The sequence below is a fragment of the Dermacentor silvarum genome, chromosome 1 (genome assembly GCF_013339745.2).
Source record: "Dermacentor silvarum isolate Dsil-2018 chromosome 1, BIME_Dsil_1.4, whole genome shotgun sequence".
Taxonomy (NCBI): Eukaryota; Metazoa; Arthropoda; class Arachnida; order Ixodida; family Ixodidae; genus Dermacentor; species Dermacentor silvarum.
Window position 1 is genome coordinate 288754613 of NC_051154.1, and position 22935 is coordinate 288777547.

Here is a 22935-nt window from a genome sequence, read left to right on the forward strand (position 1 = left end):
TTGTTCGTCAGTGCTCTGTCCTGTGCTCTTCACTTGTCCTGTGTCGCGCTGTTTTTGTATTTTTCTAATGATGAACAAACCAGCCCCTTTGAACACGTTAACAAAGGTATGCTTTGTGTCAAACGCAACTTCGGTATACTAAGGAGGCTAGACTGTACACTGTCATACCATATTTTTCTGCGCATATCCCATACCCCCTATTACAACACTCTGGAAATGAAAAAAAAAATAATTCACACGTGGTAACATGCATGAACTGCATACATCAACGTTTAAGTCTTTGTAAAAACAGTCTCCGTCAATGATTAAGTCTGTAAAAACAGTCTCTATTCGGCAAAGCTCATGATCTTCAGCTTCTGTCGCAGTGTAGAGGACCGCCACTTGGCGCAGCTCATTGCGATCTGACTTCTGATTCACCAATGCCCTATTTGCAAACCACTAACGAGGCCAAAATAAAAGGTGACACGAAAAGAGAAGAATGAGCGACCATGAAAGATCAGAAAATGGAGCTTTGCATGCAGGGGTCTGGAGAAGGTGGGGTTCCCTAGGAGATAACGAAACAGAATGGTGGCAAACTCTGCCTCGAGTTTTGGCTTCACAGCAGCACAGTCTACGCTGCCATGATGCCGCACCTTCTGGCAAAATTTACATATAACCTTGCACCTCGACCATACGGTTGAACTTTCAGAATTTTGCATGCGGGTTATTTGCACAAAAATGCAGTACGTATTTTTCTGAACTGCAATCAGCACTTAAAATAATAAATAAATTATGGGGTTTTATGTGCCAAAACCACGATCTGATTATGGGCACGCCATAGTGGGGGATCCCCGGAAATTTGGACCACCTGGGGTTCTTTAACATGCACCTAAATCTAAGTACACGGGTGTTTTTGAATTTCGCCCCCATCGAAATGCAGCTGCTTGCCTCAAACTCTACGAGTATGTCCTGCATACCGGGAGTGGAGGTTTCTGGCAGCTTCGTACATACCGGAGCAATCCAGTGGTTCTTCTGTAGTCGCACCTCCTGGTCCGAAGCAGTCTTTGGGCTTAAATGCTTGTCTACGTGGCCTTTTTCCACAAGCAGCTGCACAAGCGCTGCAGTTGTTCCTGGCACTGCCTTCAAATAACTCTTTGAATCACAACTTCACATGACCGTCGATGTCCAGTGACAAACTTTGCCTGAAACACAGCACGCGTGTTGAGAGAGAGTTGTTTAAAATCTTCATTTTTAGAGTTATGGTGCTGAAAATGTGTGATGCATGCATTTTATGCACTTAATTCAATGTGAAGTCCATTTTTGTCTTTTAATTCAGGAAAAAAAAACACAGTGCCTTCGACTGCGTTAAGCAGGGTACCTATTATTGGCTCCTTTACAATTCAAGTAGTCAATATGACCAAAATTATTGCTCTGTCTTTCCTAGAAAAGTTGCGAGACTCCACAGTAGACTTCCAGAAGAGCATCTTGAACAGTGTCTGGACAGAGCAATAGCGTTAGTCTCTTTGCACTTTTTGAATCCGACAGAAGCCCATAATACTGTCGAACACCTTTACAAGCAAAGCCTCTACAAAGAAGTGACCTGTACGATGAAGGAATAATTCTGGCCCATTTAAATTGTGAGCGGTGCAGTGCGCGACCTTTACAACGAAGTGACACCTGTATACGAATGATTTGGGAGGCCCCAAGCACTTCATTATAAAGGCGTTTGACTGTACCCAGTTTAGTGCTATCTGAAGAAACGATTTTCCACAATTTATTCATGAAGTTAAGAATGGGAGACTTGTGTAAGACTGGAACCAAAATGAGAGAAGCAAAAATGAACTTCAGATTCAAAATAAGCACGATACCCCTCAAAGAACAGATTTAAATAAATTCTTCGTCTAACACTGGTGTCACATGGGCACTTTTGGTGTCGCTCAGGGCTAAATCCTCGCAGCGGACTAAATTTTCCTAAATTCTTGTTTACACCAGTCACCGGTTCGAGAACCAAGAGTAAGCCAGACGACAGCAAGACAAAAGTTGTCAGGGTACGGTTGCTCTTTCAATAAAATGTTTCAAAAGTACTAGCCCTGCAGCTCTGCCAATGTTGCTTCAACAGCACATTAACCCCACAATATCACTATAATTGGGCGTTATCTTGTGAATTCATATTAGGGTAAGGAAGGAATGAGTGAAGACCAAAGTTGCATGGTCAAAGCCTTGTTTCCTACTTATGCTAGTAGTACCCTCTGATCAAACCCTCCGACTACACCATCTCAATCGGCATTGTGTGTTCATTTGAACTTCCCACAAAGCTCAAACATCAAGAAAAATTAGAACTTGGTTACCTTTTTTTTTGGTCATATCTGCACATTTAAAAAAATAGGTATAAATTGTTTTTTGGGTCACCTTAGTATATTATTTAACAAGTTTTCTGAACTACCCACAAGTGAAAAAAACTGCAAGTGATCAAAAAAACCTATTATGCGCTGTGCATTAGGTTTTCCTGCACTTAAATAATAATCTTTATGTAACAAACTGGGTTTAGGAAAACATGTAGGGCTCTGTGGGGTTTGTACCGACATGCTTGCCCCAAAACACAGCCTTCTGGGAAACGAAACTCAAGTTGGCTGTAGAAAAGCTATTATATTGAATTATTTAGGGTGCTCTGAGATTTGCTGATACTTTATTTAGGTATTAGAATTACCGGACGTTCATTCAATGCAAAAATATGCGTCGAGAATACCATGCGGGTGCTCCTTTAAAATGAGCATGTGCCCCATAACAAAAAGTTCATAACAGTTGGACTTTAAATGAACAACTCACCCTGTTTGACTTCGAACTTGTTTGACGTCATCAGGCTCCTGTCATCTTTCAGCTTGCAGACAGACATAAGCGTAAATGTTGTGCACTATCCACTTGGTTCAGTTTGCGCATCTTGGTGATTCATTGGGAAAAACCACAGCGCAACAAATACAGGGACACGAGAGAGCGACACACACGCAGCGCTGACTTGCAACAGTTTATTCATGAGGACATGAAGGAATGAATGTATATGGCACTACCATGAGCCAACATGTGAAAACTTAGCAAAACACTGGAGCATCATTTCCAATGATGATAATGATAGCCATGTGCTGACAATGCACACTGGCTGTTTGTCATTCAAATGTTGTTTAGATATGCGAATTCCCGAGATGAAAGTGCAATCGAAGGTGAATTGACACATGAGCTATCAAATTTCTTGATGAAATCTGCCTCAATGATTTTACGTGTCAGCTGTAAGTTAGGTCTAGCCAGCACTTCACTTTTGTCAAAGTAGGGCTTACACCCGTGATCAGAGCAATGAATGCCCAGATGACCCTGTACCGTGTTGTACACACAGTCACGGTGCTCCCCGAGACGATCATTTATGCACCTACCGGACTGTCCCACGTACTTTTTTCCACAGGAGAGAGGAATCGTATACACCACGCCAGTGGTGCAGGACACTAAGCCATTCCTGTTTCACCATACAACGACCACGCCTGGTTTGCGAAGCAAACTTGCAAAGTTGCGATAGTTTTTCCGGAGCGAAAAAAACCACCGCAACACCAGCGCGTTGCCCTACCCTCTTCAGTTTGTGGGACACATCAAGTATATACGGAAGTACTGCAAGTTTTTTTTTTCCACTGGCGGACATGGTGCTCGATTGTTTTCACCCCGCTTGATTTGCTTAAAAAGTGGAAAAGAGGAATCGTTAATGTGTGCCTCGTCAATGCCTTCAGAAATTCATGTCCACATTCAATGCAAAGAAGTTTTGATGTGCAGGTTGACCGCTTGTTATCTGCCGGATACACGAAGGCTTTAATATCAGCCGCTGCGGAAAAGCTTTATAAGGAAATAAAGTGGGGTGAAAACAATCGAGCACCACATCTGCCAGTGGAAAAAAAACTTGCAATACTTCCGTATATGCATGACGTGTCCGACAATCTGAAGAGGGTAGGGCAACGCGCTGGTGTTGCGGTGGACTATCGAAACTTTGTAAGTTTGGTTCACAAACCAGGCGTGGTCGTTGTACTCTGAAACACGGGAATGGTTTAGTGTGCTGCACCACTGGCGTGGTGTATATGTTTCCTCTCTCCTGTGGAAAAAAGTATGTGGGACAGACCGGCAGGTGCATAAATGATCGTCTCAGGGAGCACCACAAAAATGTGTAGAACACAGTACAGGGTCATCTGGGCATTCATTGCCATGATAACGCGTGTACGCCCTACTTTGACAAAAGCAAAGTGCTGGCTAGACATAATTTACAGCTGACACGTGAAATCACTGAGGCCGATTTCATCAGTAAATTTGATAGCTCGTGCGTCAGTTCCCCTTCGATTACACTTTTATCTTGGGAATTCGCATATCTAAACACAACATTTGAATGAGAAACAGCCAGTGCGCATTGTCAGCACGTGGCTAACATTATCATCATTGGAAATGATGCTCCAGTGTTTTGCTAAGTTTTCACATGTTGCGCTTGGTAGTGCCATATATATTTATTCCTTTATGTCCTCATGAATAAACTGTTGCAAGTCAGCCCTGTGTGCGTGTCGCTCTCTCGTGTCCCTGTCTTTGTTGCGCTGTGTCTTTTCCTCTTCTTGGTCCACAATTTCAGTCTCTGGCTAGGCACCGTAAGGGTTCTTCTCACCGTCTTCTGTGTCTGCGTGCCAGGCAGCTGGTCAGCAGGTGGTTCTGGAGACACTAAGGTGCCCACTGAAAAATAAGTTCCAGAGACAACTCTGCACATAGTAATGGAATTCCCATGATATTCACCCAGCCAGAACCTTGCTGGTGTGGTGGCTCAGGCAAGTTGGTGATCCAGATCTACATACAACGCACGCAATGTGTTATGCCAATAAATCTTAGCTGTGCCTCAGTGCTGTGTGTGCGCGTGCCATTCTTTATTGAGCATCGTGTTCGTGTGCGCTGTACGTAGAAGATCCGCCAGAACCGCAAGGAACACCTACCTTCCAGAAGTGTTGGGGATTCAAAGCTGTGGCAAGCATTAACTGGTGCAGTGGTCGAGGTAAGCGAAAGACATCTAAGATTATTTGAGGGGGGGGAAAAGGAGAGAAGAGGAGGGGCCAGGATCATTGCAGGCATAGGCAACTTTGCGAGATAAAGCACAGATAGGCAGAGAACTCGATTACAACAGATAGCAAAGCCTCGGTATCATGAACACGAATACAAATTGATTGGATAAGAGTGAATTATTATTATAAAACAAAACTTTCTTCCCCTCTAATTTGACAAAGTGTGCTTATAACTATTATCAGATATAACGAAGGTATTTTCGTGCTGGATGTGATTCAGTTTTAATGCTTATATAACTAATATCAGATATAACGAAGGTATTTTCGTGCTGAATGTGATTTCGCTGTAATTAGGTTTGTCTGTTTTAGCACCTAGCTACATCAATCTAGGTAATTATTAGTCACCACCTCGACTTAAAGTCGATGCCCATAAAAATTACCCATCACCACAGGGAAGCAATGGTAGTGGAGCAAAAAGACAAAAGAGATGCAGAGACCAGAGACACACAGGTAGGTTCATTGTTTAAGAAAATGCAAAGACTAATAGATGACATTTTGTGGGCGCTACATCTGCTAGTGCCTGTGGAAATGTCATGTACTCTGCAGAAGTAGACAAAAGTAGACAGACCAGAGATTCTGCGATAAAGCAGATTTTCTTCTCCACCTATGAATGTGTCTTGAAATTGAGAACTGCAGTCCAAACTTGGAACTGCGAACTTTCAAGCGCACTTGTCGGTCTCGGCTTGTGGTTCGCATACTCTTGCTCAAGGGTGTACGTAAAGAAGCTACTGCAAGTCACCTGTGGCAAAGCTGAATGTTTGCAGTGTTGCCACAGAGGGACATTCGCTCAAGCTCTGCTAGTGTCTGTTTTCTTCAACAATGGACCTGCCTGTACACATCGTAAACGTAACACAGACATTTCAATAGCATAATGATGTGCAAGGAGCAGAGATCAAAGCCTCTGAATAGGACATTCGCACAAAGCGTGATGACATGCGCCAGTCAGCTCCAATGAGGACGCCCACCTTCTTACATTTAAGGAGCGTGTTGGTTTTGGCAAGATGGTAAGACATTAACAGATTAACAACGCAATTGCCGACGAAGACAAGAAAGGTGACAGGATGCGCGCTCACTGAGGAGAAAACCTTTGTCTTTGTCGGCAGTTGCGCTGTTAATCTATTAATATGCTCTATCTTTACTTTAGAAAACGTTATAAGAAAGCTACAAAAGATGCATAGGCCAAAGAAATATATACTGAACACGATATAACACAGACATTGTGTGATATCAAAAGTCATGCAATGACACACACATCTTGAACCTAAATGCAGGTGTCACCGTAAGGGGGTTACGGTGACACCTCCCCATCTTGCTCTCCTACTGCAGAAAAGAAACCTTAGGTTGCGAGCAGCAATCTTCAAATCCAACACCAGGCTGTCCAGAGGGCCCACGACATCGCGACGGGACTTGGTCTCCCGGTCCCATCGTGGGCGGAGCCACCGACTTAATCTGGGGGAGCCTTCGGCTCGCCTAGATCTTAGTTCCTCAGGACTGAAATAAAGTTCTTGTCATGTCATGCGGCAGGTAAACCTCTCTGCTTCTTGCGGTAAATCTCTGTTTAGGCTGTGGCATTGCACCTTATACTAATCATTTCCAAAGGAAATTTGTCTTTCTTCAGGAGGTTACTACGGAACAATTATCACCCCAAGGCCTGGTTTACACAGACGCCTGTCATATGTCGTCACACTTTTGAAAAGAAGCTTTGCAAAGGGTTCCCTACTACCTAACCAATGAATATCTCTCACTTTCCATCGTGCGTATCTCGGCATCTCACCTCGGCCTGGGGTACCGGGCAGTGTGACGACGTCGTTGGAACTGGCTCTGGAAGGACAAAGTTCGCCTGCGGCTTCATGTGGTGGCTCCTGTTCAAAAATTTTAGAATCTAAGATTCCCAGCTCCTCCAACCAAAACATGCGGGTGCACTACAATGTGGACTGGACACCTAATATGCAACAGGATGTGCTACGTGCTGCCAGCATGAATTGAAATGCGAGCGGGAACAAGACTGACCGAAGCCCTGCTATGTGCAAAAGCATAGAGTTGCAAAGAGCATCTGCAGTTGGGCTGGTTGATAGCACACTTTGTTAAACAGAAAATATTTAACAGTGTAACAAAGGACAGAGTTGAACCATCAGCACGCCATTTTAGGTGCGAAGCAACTTATGCGCTCGGGCTGTCGGCGTCTCTTGTCGCCATCACGGTAAGCAAGCATCATGCGCTCGGCACTATGCGCTAGGTCTGTCAGCGTCTCCTGTCGTCGTCGTCACAGTAAGCAAGCCCCACGCGCTCGGCACGGCACGAGCGCGTGCCAAGTGCTCCCACGTTCGTCTTTCACAGCTGTCTGCGTTGCCGCTCATCATTCCAGCGTAGAATTTCACTTTTCTGTCGTCGTAATGGGGAGGCCGCATTTATGGGGTTATAAACCATTGCTTAAGGCAGTATGAGCCCATTAGCGGTGCATCACTGCATGATTCGCATTCCCCAGGTTTCACGTAGTGGAGCTGCATTTCGCTCAATGGGTCATTTGACACGCATAACATTTTTCTTCTCTTTCTCCAACTAGATAAAGTAGCACAGTCATTGACTCGGAGTTGCAAAGTACGAGCTTCTTTCGTTTCCTTTTTAACTCAGCACCAGACTAGCATGCAACAAATTACATGAATTTATTTACTTGTAATTAATGAAATGTTTTTGTAATTTTGCAATTCATTTATTACTTACATTTGCTGTTATAATTACTTTCCTCAGTAACCAATTTCATGTGACCAGTTATTCTTATTGAAAAGCAAATATGTATCAGGCGACAAAGCGCAACCACAGGCGAATGCCTACACATGCCACGCATCAGCCTCGCAGATGTGCATGTTTAGACATGCTTTGAGACCCCGGCACTCGGTATTTGCTTTCTCATCGTAATGTTTCAACGGGTGTTGGCTGATGAACTTAACCAGCAACGCTATGGCACATTAACGGTGGCCAGTTCAAACGTTATGCCAGGAAAGTGAGACACTATTTTACAGCGAAGCTGTACATGGCTAGGGCATGTCTGCTGTCTGCGAACAAAAACTATCATAATCAGAAATGGCTCGAGCAGTCTTCCACAGCTCGTCTGCCCCCCTCAGGACGGTAGTAAGTGGTTCGTACGCCCGAAAAACAGTGATTTTATGAGGTACGGCGTCGAGAGCAAGGGCATGAATTTATTTCTGCCACATGATAAGATGCTTTACTTTGTGCATCTGATCTAGTATTCCTTGTGGCACATGTGGTTTGCTTTATTTTTTTCTTGCCGCGCATGTGCACCACAAGTATTATATTCAGCGTGCCTTCTTATCATGAATTAGTCACGAGTGCATTGTCCATCCTCAATGTCAAAGTAGCTTTTGCGCAGTGGTCTCCAAACTGACTTGGACGGTTGTCCAATTTCAGTGCGAGCAAGCGTGTGTGATCATGTGAACATCAACTACACATTGCCTGTATCCATGAGAATCCAAATAATAATCGTCACCCACTCATGCGTGGGTGGCAGCCCAATTCAAAGCAAATTCAAGAACTGAAAGAAATGCAATGTGGACTCTCTAGCACTCATCACCCACAATACCACAGGTATACTTGCCAGTATCTTTCTCATGGTGTGAATTCATTGTATCTGAGGGACTGACACACACATCGAAGTAAGCTGGAAAGATAGCTCTTCTACAAGCCGCTATTTCAATTTTCAATAAAACAGGCAATGGATCCTAACAATCACGATAAGTGCGATCGAGAGACTGTATCTTTGCACATTATTGTTCACAGTGAAAAGCAGAAGCCATAGTGCTGCATTTCCGACTGAATAACAGTCGACGACGTGCGAGGTGATGGGCCAAGGATAACCCCATTTTTATGAAATGTACAAATTGTTGCAGCAAAAACGCTGATGAGCAGGCCAGAAGAATTTGAATAAATGCAGGATTAGGGGATGCTTTGACACGAGCAACAAGGTGCCTTACCTTGCAAACAGCACTGTTCTTTGTCGGAACAAAGTTACTTCGGCCAATGTTGTGCAGCCACGGCTTCTTGCACAAAACGGTTCGACGGTGCCTACACGAGGTTTAAGAGAGGCTTTCTCGACCGTAACTTCCGATCGAGTTGTACAGTTTGCAATCAGCTCTGGTTCGACAACGACCTCTCCGAAATCAACGGGATACGGTTGGAAGAGTGACGGCACAAGGCGGTGGACGCGTGAACTCGGTGCTTTCCCGGGGAGGAGGACGAGCGAGCAGAGTTGCCATGCATATACGTGAGGAACGACGTAGCCACCATCGTCATGCTGTAGGACGTTTCGTACACCACCCAAGAACTAGAAAGCTCGGTGTGTTGTGCCGATGTGCGTGCCGCAAGGGCCGCCGATGGGACGGTCGTTGCCACTGTGTACGTTCGACCTGCCTCTTCCAAGCGCGATGTAGAGGACTTAATGAACTACCACTTTGGATGGCTGCTCGATCCATGGGACGACGATCAAACTCCAGTCCACATTGTTGGCGACTTCAACGTGGCCGTGTCGTGGCCAGATGGCAACTGGCTGCCCTCGTTTATGCTCGAACGGTTAGGGCTACAGAGCTACAGCAATCCCAAGGTGCCAACAACCACGAGATGCACGTGTTTGGACTTTACCTTCGCCTTCACTGAACTCTCGGCCGTCTACCATAGCGACCACAAAGCACTAGTAACTTGCATGAAAAAATAAACACCACCAAAACATTTATGTATCCCTGTGTGGTACATTCAGATATGCCATCTATACAGCTGCACTGGTCATCCACCTTCACAGAGTGCAATGGCTCATGAATTTTAGATCAGAGTGCATTTTTTAGCAAATAGGCTGTTAATTGCCAATTACACCTGCTTCAGAAACTATACAGACTAAACTCACTCGATGCAAGTACCCCTCTGGTGTATGGCATCTTGCGTTGCCCCACAAGAAAGCAGCAGAAGTACCATGAGAATTTTGTTTTATGCATTTTTTGCAATTTCGCTCTGCCCAACTTTTTAAAACTACATCACAATGTCAAATAATTTTTTCACACAACATAACGCAACGTTACTAAATTAGTAGAATGAGCCATAATTCGTTAACTTTAGAAAAAAAAATGCAGGAGAGTTGGTAGGTAGGGTTTCGTGAGCTACAGGCTTCACCGGCACGTTGAAGAGCGTACCTGCAGAGTTGAGCACACGCGGGCCCTTGCCATCAACAGCGACTCTCTCTTGGACGGCGCCAAGGCATCGACAGACATTTCGTGGGGCCACAGCACAGAAACTTGAGCCCTCCAGAGCTCTCGGCCATCTGGGAGACAAAACACCAGTATATGGTTTAACACAACGATTTACCTTGGAGTTGACCGATTTTCCTATTCAAATTTGTGAAATGCATAAATATCTATTTTAGACAACAGCTGTACCTATTTGGACGAAATTGATTGCAAATGAGAGAGAAAGCTGAAAATTGTACTGACCATGGGAAGCATAAATTTGATTTAGGGCCTCAGAGTTTTCTCTGGTAGATGCCGCAAATTGCGAGAACAAAATTTAAAAATCTATAACTCTGCACCAAAAGCATACACACAGCTCTATTAACTGCATCTGTGAGGGCATTGCATATATGAATTACCTTTGATAGTTACAATGCTAACAAGGGCTTTGCAAAAATTCTACTCACAAATAGGTGGCTATATTTCTGAGTGATGTATAATACATCAATTTTGTTCACTCTAGATCCAAAATTCGTTATGTGGTATTAGATTTTTTTGCACCTGAATCACAGTATTCATGTTCACCCTGTCTCTCTCAGCAAGTGTAATTGCTAGTGGGTGTCTTTTGCGCTGCACTGAAGCGCGAAAGTAGTGTCGACAGGTTTCAACCGTCCTCATAATAGGGAATGGAGGATGACGTGCCTGTGCAATTACAAAGGAACTTGAGGTTGCTCGAGAAACACCTAAGCATACTCTAAGCCTCCTAGCTATAGATGTCTCTATATGTTCAGTTTACAGAATCGCGACATCATTTTCATTGATGAGTTAGAAACTCGGAAACTTGCCACTTCAGATTTTAAACTTCACAATTTTTTTACAATATTCGTTTAAAACAATTGATGAACGAAATAAAGAAATCTCCTCCCTATAAACTTTTTAACTTTTCTTAACCCTTTCATGTCAAACACAATATCTTTTGTTTTCATGTATTTAGATGGGAGTTGACGTGGTAACACTACCTAAAGCAAAGCTAGAGAATAACCGTAATCAGATTAGGCTGACAAAGTATCCTTTCAAAACTATTTTGGTTAAAAGAGAATGTGATGACCCCAGTTCCATGTTCTTAATTTCACGTCTGAACCTCCTGTTCTGGTACGTCAATGCTACATCATGAATTTTAAAGCATTCTTATGCATTTTGGCTGCTGCGGCTCAGTTAAGTCTTTTCCAAGTTAGGTTTGCCAAGAACTTGTCAAGTTCAGCCTTTGGATCTCTTAGAATACAACACAGTTCACCTTAACCAATAAAAAAAAAGAGCTAGGCCTGAGCAGATGTCGAAATCATGGTGAATGGCATGGGAACTTCAAGTTGGCATTGCTACCTGTCTCATTTTTGCATCTTTTTTAGCTTGCAAAGCCTCTTTGCACAATAAAAGTGACTTTTTGGTACTGTACAAGGGTAATATATTAATAAAGCTCGACTGATTCCTTTAGTATAACTTTCACCCTTTTGGTATTCAAACAAAACAAAAAAAGAAATTTAAGAAAATCCAGATATTGCTGTTTTTCCATTTTTTCCGGATTACCTGTGCAAACAAAAGAGCTTAGTTTACCCAGTAGTCATATCCACCATGACCTAAACAAAGGCAGATACAATGCCTTTTCATGTCAGTATATTTTACCAAGATGTCAGTAATTGCAAAAAGCATTCTTTACTCAAGTATTATAGCTTCAGAAAATATGTTCTTAAAATGTATGGCAAATTGCATAGATGTTCCAGTGAACATTTATTATTTGCCGGTGAATGGTAGTTGACACTAGTACGTGGAAACTTCGAGACTGAACACAAAAGCATTGGTGAGCCTCAGTAGGAATGCGAGTGAATACAGAGGAGTGTGAGTGCACACGAGATATGAGTGAGTACACAGCCTAGAAAAATATTAGTGAGCGAGTTATCTGCTTATTCTCTCTGCCCATGTGTGCAAGTTATCTCCAACTCTTCCAAGTACAACAGAAGTAGTAACAGAATCATGCTGTCGCTGGCAATTTCTTTAAAATCCGTCTCCCCTACACCTTCCCTCTTTCTTCCAAGAGTACCCAGCATAGTGGAATTGTGCAATCGGAGCCTGAATAATTCCACTCCATTCTATTCCAATGCCATTCCCTCTCATACTGCGTCAGTGGGCAGAGCAATGCTCTGCCAGCGTTATCAGCGGAACCAGTCTGAGTGGTATAGAATAAAGCGGTAGGAATCGCAACATTATACAAACACAAGTTTTCTATTTTAGTACGCAATGTGCTCAAAAGGGTATCTCAACATCCAAGTGGTTCTGTAGTCCTGTGAGGCTGCCATACCCTTCACATTCCTCAACAGATGTTTACCTCTCATCAACACGGGCGGATCCAGGTGCCTACTTAGGGGGAGGGGGGTCTTTAATGCGGTTGGGGGGGAGTGTTCCACAACTAACCACAGGCCTGTAACCAAATGGTCATGATTTGTTTGCATTTGCATCCCTTAGTGCCTTTTTCATAAACAGCATCTTGCAGACAACTATGTGAGCAGTTTAAAAACACTTTAATGACACCGGAGGGCATGCTCGAACCTGGTAATAGCAGTAAAAACGAAAACAAAAATTTTGTACAGGAATCTGGATATCAGATACAAATATGAATGCAAGGACGAATTAATAAAATTACACAAGCAGCAAAACCAGGAGAGTGCGACAATTTCATCATTTACCCTAAAAGGCCTGTCGAGCTTTGCCTTAGACCTTTTCATGGGGCGAGGAGGAAAGGGTGCGTGACGAGCATTTCCTCCTCTCTGGCTTGCGTGAGCCGGCGCGGCGCGGCTTCAATGTGTTGCCGGTCACGCGCTGCAGAACAATTTGGAGGTGTTTAAGCTAGTTCTGAGTGCAATTTACAGGATGTCAGTTTTTACGAGGTCGCCAAACAACTACTGTATAGCCTTTAGGTACAGCAGTCACTGCAGTATCTGGAAATTTCCCTTGGATGTGCCAAAATACGACATGCATCGTCAGCCGTGGTGTGTGTATGTTTTGTGAACTATGTTGGATGTATCGGTTTTTACTCGACGAAGAGTTGTTGTAAAACATTTGCATCAGCCACCGGCATCATTCTCACGCATTTTAAGTCTAGTAGACTTCAAATCACTATGTCTACATTAGCCTCCCGCAAGAGGCTGAAGGCTTTGCTCAACACAAGGAGCACTGCTCTTGGCAAACCAACATGATAGACACAATTGCTTCGTGCTTAGATCAGCATTGCCTTTTTGCCCTGTAAGGCGCAATATACAAAGGGGATCGCATAAAGAGAATCCAACAGCTATTTGCAAGGACATAATTTCTGTAAGATGGGTGAATGCGTCGTAGATGACTGAACTTAGGAGACTGAAAAAAAAAGTTCATATGTCCTCCTTTTGCGGCAAAATAAAACAGAACACGGCATAACGACGCAATAAAACTTCCCATGGTCATGCCGCATGCTTGGACCACTTAGACCATACGCTATATAGCAGTATCATTACATTGCTGTCCGAGACGGCATCGGAAGAGCGAAGTGAGGCTGGAACGAAAGTAAGATTTTTAAGGATGGTGTTTAAGTTTGAATCGTTCTTCACGTTGACGCTGGTGACAACAGTGTTTTCACAAATGGAAGCACTGAATACTGCCTTGCAAAAATGAATGCTCAGGTTTTGACCAAGCAGAGAAAATGGTCAAATTTGTCACCGAAAGCGTCTCTGGACTGAGGCAAAGCTTTCCCTAAATTTGGAAGGAGGTCTTGGCAGAGGCCGGAAAAGCAGCAGGTGATGACCCATTTGTTCCAGCTACTAGGTGAAAGAAGACTCCACGCCGCTATCAAGAAGGTTTCTCAGCTCACGTGTTCACATCAGTGAAGGACATGCATCGCCAAAGGTACTACGAAGTACTTGACACCGTGCTGTCTTCGTTAAGCAACAAAAATATTTTAGAAGTTGATTAAGTAATTAAGACTGTAATTAGGGAAAATGCAAAAAATACTGAGTATCTCCAAGCAACGGTAAACAACATTACCTTGGTTCTATCCAGCTTCGTGGCATTTGCATATTTTTAAATCTTGGTGCATGATAGTAGGGACCCCCTGTATATGAGTGGGGTTCGGAAAGCTGGTCGGGCCCCAGCCCTCCCCCCCCCCTCCGGATAAATGAAAACTTTCCGCCCATGATGCAGTATCTGCCCTGCTCATTTAAATGACATTCTACTCCCTGAAGCGGCAAAATTGTGGGTGGGGAGGAACCAATAAACACGCTTTTACAAAGGTGGCAGTTGCATTAGCCAGTTTCACTCCTACTAAAAAGGTGGAAGTGAGGGGTGCTTTGCTTGCCGTGGGCAGTGATGGTCAGCGCAGCGGCCTAAAAAATTCCACATGCCAAAAAATATCTATCAAGGGGGAGGTGGAAGGCGTGGGGGGTGTATTCGTGGCTTTGGGGGGAGGGGGGGTGATCGCCCAAATGCCGCTCCCCCCCCATCACGTGGATCTGCCACTGCGTCAACATCCCAAGAAGGTATTCTTTTAACATTTCCAAAATTTCTACCTTTGATGCCAAAATTGCACTACACATTTGGCACGGCATACACACAAAGAAAAACATGGAGACACACATGATGTGAAAAATAGCAATTGTTTAAACATACAAAAGGCAAGGTGTACATATGCCCACAAAGAACAATCAAAATAGGAATGAAAACACACATGTTCCATTACAATAAAAGTCACTTACTGGTTTATTTATCTGGTTTTAGCAGATTTCCTTGCCACTTCATGTACATTTCGTATCGAATATGTAGCGTTGCTTGGCTTCCATATTCAAGAACCAATTATAGCCTACATATAACCATTTCACAGGGCGCGCTTTTAACCACCGCTTCGGGCCATGGCACTGCATGTCTTGCGCCGTGCTCACCGATCATGTTGCTACAGGTCCTGATGCTGTTCATGCTGGGCCAACTGTGCTCGTCAACTCTCGACTGAACGAACTGTGCCTGACCATGTCGGCCACCTGTTTATACAGCCCACCAAGGGAACACGCAGAATCTGTGGATCGTCTCATAGCCCACCCACCACATCTGGTGAGCGCACGGTTATCTATCTGGGAAGGTGGAACTACATCCGCCTTATCGGCCACTTCCATGGGGGCTGAAAAGGGCGCGATTTTCACCAACGCTTCGGGCCACGACACTGCATTTCTTGCGCCACGCTCACCAATCATGTTGCTATAAGTCAGTTACTATTCTGCCTGTTGTTATCGTCACGATGGTGTGTTTATTCTTGCGGTGTCGTGGCTCTAAAGTTGTAATTATTTGAATTGTGTTCGCGTGATTGCTGTGTGTTTGTGGAGTCTTATTGCTAGCCGGAAATGTCGAGGCCAATCCAGGTCCTATGACCAAACCTCAGGAGGAAAAACTAGAATTTGTGCCCACTGGGATTCAAAGAATTGAAGCTAGCAACTGTAACCTTTTGGATGCTATGAACAAGGAACTTCATCTTCATATTGTAGTACAAAATGGCCAGCAGGCACTGACTAAACGGGTAGCAGATCTTGATGCTAAAGTGGAGACGTCGAGTCAATGCCCTTCTAACTACGACGAGGCCTTTTTGAAACTGCGCGAATCCTTGACAGAATGAACCCTTGAAATCGACGCGAAAGTCTCGCCTCTAGCAGCACACTCTCCTTTCTTGCACAAAGATGTAAACTTTACATAAGTGCTCAGTTGAGTTAACACCCTACAGTCAAAAATTGACGCAGTTGACCGGCGGGTTCTGCTCAGCTGGAAAACATCTGTATTGCAGGACAAGATTTACGAATTGGAAAATTGATCGCGAAGATCAAACACCATGTTTTATGGCATTGCAGAGAATGACCAGTTTGAAAACTGGGAATCTTTCTAGCGTGTCCATCACAGAGTTTTGCAGAAATCAACTCGACTTGGGTGTCGCCATCATCGCCAGAGCACATCGAATTGGCCGTTTCACCGTTGGAAAAAGCCGGTCAATCATAGTAAAACTTTACAACAAAAAAGAAGTTGAGTCTATTTTGTCCTGCAGCTACGAATTGAAAAATACAAAATTTAGCACCAGACGTGACTATTCAGAGGCTGTACGAGATCAGCGGCGTAGGCTCTGGCAGTTCTCCAAGACGATAAGGACAAACGGGGACCGAGTGTGCCTTGTCTTTAATAAGCTGTGCATGAACGATCAGGGTTTTCTGTGTGATCCGAATGCCAATCATCCTGTACCTATTACAAGTCGTGCCTCTCAATGGAATTCACCCCCGCTTTCTTCAACCTCGTGCACAGCCACTTGTTTGCCAACGCCCCTGCACTGTCCCAACAAAAGTTCGGATAACCTTCTTTCTTGTACACCAATATTAGAAGCATCCTGCCTAAATCTTTTGCCCTGTCATCACTTGTAGATTCCTGCTCTGCATCTATCTTTTCTCTGACTGAAACGTGGCTGAACGAAACCGGATCCGATAGCTCTATCTTAGCCAGTTGGTCTGAGCTCAATTTCTCCCGCTGCAACAGTATACAGCGAAGAGGAGGTGGCGTCCTTATGACCATAAAAAAAAGGACTGTTTCTTTACCAATTCATACCAATTCTTTCCTTTAGTGTGTGTGGGTATTGCTTAAGTGCGGCGCTACTCGTATAATTCTTTGCACACTTTAACGTCCTCCTGATATGCAGGTAGGTGTTGCGACTCAATTTAACTGCCAAGTCTTGGAACCATGCAATTTGCTAACTCTATATTACTAACTTTTGAAGACCTGAACTTTCCAGAAATATGCTGGCCCACGCAATCTGTTTCATCAGGTTACATGGAAGCACATTCATTTCTACAAACATGTCTAGATTTTTCCCTTAGCCAATTTATCAGCCAGCCCACTCGAAGCTCCTCAACTTCTTCTAATGTATAAAAGAGCTATGAATTGGGCTAGTTGGTGTGCATTCATTTTTCTTCCACAAGTACTGTAAAACGCAACAAGGACGAAAGGTACTCTGCATATAAAGTGGACACGAAGTGACACAGGGGAGCACAAACTACCAACTAGTTTATTGTCAGATCATACCACAGTATTTAAAGCACACGACATATTGTGACTGCATCAACTATGGTCACAGCAGATACTCTCAGATCGCTTTCTCACATTTCTGGTTGTCATTATTCTATCGTTGCATTCTGTGTGTGTACGCATTCTTTGCGTAAGTGATTGCAGCTTTAGTAAGCATGACTGAAGGCGTGCTCACGCAGTTCTCTTTTTATTATATTTCTAAAGCCTCTCGAATTTCCCTCGTTATTTTATCTTTTTTTTTAGCGAAGACTGTCGTCTTGTCAAAGTAAGCTGAGCATTTGCACGTTCTACGGTGCATGACCAGATTTCTGGATGTGGCTACTTGCTCGCATGCATAACGATGTTCTCTAAGCCTGTCATTCAGACAGTGTCCCGTCTGGCCCACGTATACCTTGCCGCATTTAAGAGGAATCTTGTACACCACATTACTTTCACAGGCTACATATTTTTACGTGTGTTTTAAGCTACATGTATCAGTTTTTACGAACGAAGCCATCGCCTCATGCCCTGGCTTAAATTTTTTTAACGCTATGCATATGCCTGAGGTAACCATCACTGAAGCTGGGATATTTTCTTTGCTAAACAAACTAAAAGTTTCATTATCTTCGAATCACATTGGTTTCACCAATAAAATACTGAAAAGTATATCCCTTAGTGCATGTGCATTGTCCTGTGCAGTTTTTACACAATCATGAGCAACTGGTTCCATTCCTAATGACTGGAATATAGCTAAAGTTATCCCGATGTTGTCCGCTGATCGGCGTTCTCCTCCCAACTATCATACCATTTCCCTAACCAGTACTGTCTGTAAACTTCTAGAACACATTATACATTCTCAGGTCACTAACTACCTCGAAGAACATAACATTATATTCAAATACCAGCACGTTTTTCGAGGAGGATACTCTTGAGACACGCAACTAGCCGGCTTCATCCATGATACTCATTCTTTCATAGATGTGCATTTGCAAATGCAATTTCTCTAGACTACTCAAAGGCTTTCGACTGCGTCCCACACCACCGGATACTGACCAAATTGGAATAGCTTAAAATTCACCCTAACATTCTACTATGGATAAAAGATTTCTTATCTCACATGCAATTCAGATCTGTTAATGACACTACCTCATCTTTCGGACACGGCACTTCTGGTGTCCCCCAGGGCAGTGTAATTGGGCCGTTACTATTTTTAGTCTATATTAACGACCTTACATCTTCACTGTCATCCAGCATTAAACTGTTCGCCGAAGATTGCGTCATATCGTAACGTATCCTGCATCACCGACAGCTGACTTTACAATGCGGCCTTGACAAGGTAAGTTCATGGCGCTCATACTGGCTAATGCCACTTAACCACACTCAAACAAAGGCTATGTCATTTACTAACCGTGTTGGCCGTGTACCATCATTTTACAAATTAAACGATAGCTCTGTTGAACTGACATCAACGTACAAGTACCTTGACCTTCATTTACAATCTCAATTATCATGGGATGACCACATGAACACAACCCTTGCTTTTGCTAATTATTCTCTCGGCTGTCTTAAATGTAACATTATACCAAGCACCTATTCATTTTCGCAACTTGCTTACACCACGTTAATCAGACCTAAAATTGAATATGCATCTGTCATCTGGAATCCTTATAAACACTGCATTATTAACGACATCAAAGTCCTTCAAAACCGTGCTGTTCGCTTCATTTACTCTGAATACTCACCTTTCGCTAGTGCCACTGATTTAAGGAATCATGCTCAATTGCAAGAACTTTCGCATTGCCAAAAACTTGCTCGCTTATCACTTATCCATAAGCTTTATCATCACACATGCCTCCATGACGACTTTTTCCTGAAACCAGCAGCTAAACTAACATCAGCAAATTTCAAGACTTCATTCACGATAACTTTCAGGCAACCATCCCCAATTATTATTCCACTGGCTTTGTTCTTACAGTCTTTTATTAATGAACTAGGTTTTTTTATATGTTTAATGTATTTTGCATTTTATTCAATTTATAGTACTTTAAACTATTTCTCTGTACTTTATTCGATACCCAACTTTGTACCTTTGTTTGACTATGTTCTTTATTCATTCTCCTTTAACGACCAATAACTCAAGCTATTACCCAGGTGTGTTGTTTATGTAACATGTAAATATGTATGCAATAGTTATATTCATATTTGTACCTATTCCACTGTATTATTTTTTAATTAATTTTGTATACGACTGAACTGTTAATTATACTTTTCTTGAAATCATATTCGCACTACTATAACCCTATTTGTACCAGAGCCCCTATGTATATTCGCACTACTATAACTCTACTTGTACCAGAACCCCCTTATATATAATACTCGTTGACTACCTTTAGGGTAACTTGAATAAATAAATATATAAATAACCATTAATCATTTTATACCTTTGTTTGAAAGATTGCCTGCCCCCAGAGCAGTGGTTTTACGTTTAGCTGCCTACATATAACCAGATGTCCGTGTAAAACGAACAGACATTTGAATATTCCAACTAGGTAAAAACCTAAGTAATCTGCATGTGACTCGCTGACGTCAGTCTCACTTGTATTTGATTTAATTTCAATTGATTGAAAAACGCTACAAATCATCGCAAATCACTCGCCAGACACATCTTTCTCTTTCATTCACGCCGTTTGCGCCCTTGGGGCTGCAAGAAATGTGCGGGCTATAGAAAAAGCCATTGATAATTTAGCAACAGAGACTGCCGTCGATGGTTCGATCAGAATTAAATATTTGAATCTCACCATTAATGACCTTGTAAAACGCCGTACAATGGCCCGCTCCGCAGTGTTTCACCATAATGGGATCCAGGGCAGCCGCTCGCGGGATCCATGGCACCTGGAAGAGAAGTCGCATCGAACAGTTCGATGATCAGTTGCGACATGCCATGAAACAGCACGCGTCAAACACAGGAGCTGCTGTTCGAAACTCGTACCGGAGTTCGACTCAGCGGGGTCGGCCGTGCTACTCGGCTCAGCGTTCGAACAGAGCGTGTTATCCGCGGAAAATATCGGCGCATCTCTATGTTGACGTCGAGTGCCGGCCTGTACTAACCTGACAGTCACAGTCGTAGGCCTACTGCGTTCTTAACCAAAATCCGAATGCACTCGCAAACGCACGCGCAGAACCACGCCAGACCACGCGCTAAAGGACGTCGCGAAACACCAGTGTCTCCTCTATTTATAGGAGGCGCTGGAAAGACTCGCGGCCCAGGCGGCGCTGCTAATGGTGATGGTGATGATGATGATGTTGATTATTTATTGGCGTCCTCTTTGAAACGGGGCGGCGACAAATAGTCACCTAGCCTGCTTGATTTAATCAGCTATACTATACATGTTCTTTATCTAGCATTTTTCTATAGCTCTCATTATTCTTTTTCTTTTTCAAAAATTTGTCTTGTACGGTTACCTATGATTTTAACAAATCAGGGACGGTATTCTGTAAGAGTCTACCTATAGTGGACTGTCCATTTCAGCGACCGTTGATTCGCTGCTGCTTGTCGTGCAGGAAGGTGCCAGCCAGTCTCCTTCGCGCGAGACTAAGTAGCGACCGCAACATCGCCCAAGGTTAGCAGTATAGAATATACAATGCTGGCAACACTGGGCTGCTAATTTACTGGCTAGTGTGCCTACCACGGTCTTCCGGGTGGCACCGTTTGCAATGAATGTCGGGGGCTGCCGCTAGGAGCGCTGCAGTGCGGGTGTGTGCCGCGGCGCCTCCCGCTCTTCATAGACCGCCTTGTTTTCACGTAGCGGCTTCTGCGCTTTTTGTATTTATAAAGCCGTAGGAGCAGTAAATTTCTCATGTAAAAAGGTGATTTCTAATATAGCGTTGCTTTTGACTATAAGAAGGCTTATTTACTGTTTGCGGCCTGCGTTTGAGCTTACGTACGAGCTAGCTCTGTTTCGAGTGTCGAACCTCCGATGGTTCAATTTAGGAAAAGGAAGAACTACATTCGTTTTCTTAAGACAGTCCAGCTCATTGCAACGTGGGATTTTTAAATTATACTTATTCGGCGACGTTTTACTAATATAGAATAAGGATGCCTAATTGATATGGACCTGTGAAACTGACGATATATAGGATGTTTCTTTTTTCTTTAGACAATGCAAATTTTTATTTTTAAAAAGTAATGAACGAAGCGAACCTGGTGTTTTCACCGACGAGTTCATAAGCGAGGCGGACATTGCCGCTAATAACGTAAGCTTCAGAAGACTAATTAACAAAATTTTATTGATTACATTTTTTATTCGGGCCTTGTGGGGACCGTTGTCTAAACGGCAAAATAGGAGGCAGTTACATTTACATCCACACGCAAAAAAAAACCTGGAGAATCGCAACTAATTCGAGATATTCAAGAAGTGTGCGGCGAAGTTCGAATGACAGCATACCGCGGCAAATTCTAACTCGACACACAGCCGCACATGCTTGCCAGGCAAATCAAATATGTGAGGCTTCAGTAACTGCCGCGACTACAGCCGAGACGTTCGGTTTGCTACTTTCTCGCGCTTGTCGTCACGGTATTTCGGTCTGATATGACAGCGCGCGGTCGCCTTTTCTGCGCTCCAGCATATTGCCTGAATTGACCGTCGAAGTTCGATCATAAATATCTTAATTTAAATGCGACTTTCAAGGTAAAAAACATAAGGTGCGTTAAAATGTGAGTGCCTTCTCATTCGCCAGCTCAACAACTGTATAAAAAAAGTTATTATTAATTTTTTGTTAATTCGTCTTCTGAACCTCACGTTGTTAGCGGCAATGTATTTCCGCCTCGCCTCGGAACTAATCTGCAAAACAACGCGTTGGCTGCTCTTATATAGCCTCTTTTTAAAAATCTGGATTGTCTATAAAAACCCCCATGTATATGACTTCTCTTTGATGATGCTCGTATATGTGCTTCGCGTCTTCATCATTGTACGTTTGACAAACTCACCATTGTATCGCATGCCGTACGTGATGCGACTTACGTCGTGCAGCAAGAGCTCCTCTTTCAGGGCAAAATATTAACTTTTGCTTCACTTGCCAGAATTTTCCTGTATTTAATTACTCCTATTGATTGTTTGTTTTCCCCATACTTTCCTGCAGTTTTGCTTTTTTTTGCGATAGTGTGTGGACACTCCAGGCGAATTTCCACCGTCGCCGTGATGTTCCGTATATAAAATCCAAGTGCGATATAATATTGCGGCCGCACGCCGTATTATGTAGGTACGAGCGAAAGCTTGCCAGGGTGAGCCGAGAAGGATGGTTGCTTGATTAGTATATGAGAACTATTTGGTACATGCAGAAAACACGTACAATGTTCCCCGTATATTGTACGTGTTTTCATAAGATCTAACATTCTTCAGCGAGAACCGTGCATGTCTCTATAGTACTGCTTTTTTGAAGCAGGCTTTAGTTAAACTGCAAGCAAGCGCCGCCCCAGTATTTTTCCACGTCGGGCGCCTCAC

At 43.4% G+C, this 22935-nt stretch overlaps 1 protein-coding gene across 1 annotated transcript in view; it reads right to left on the reverse strand.

The window, feature by feature from the left end:
* LOC119437200 (uncharacterized) overlaps window positions 1–20520 on the reverse strand; it is a 60630-nt gene extending 40110 nt beyond the window's left edge. Inside the window, exons 1-2 of the mRNA XM_049661089.1 lie at window positions 20424–20520; window positions 20233–20326 (exon numbers count right to left, since the gene is read on the reverse strand). Of these exons, the coding sequence (XP_049517046.1) occupies window positions 20233–20326; window positions 20424–20507 (178 nt within the window). The 5' untranslated portion in view covers window positions 20508–20520. The remainder of the gene's footprint in view (window positions 1–20232; window positions 20327–20423) is intronic.
* Window positions 20521–22935: the final 2415 nt, after the last annotated feature.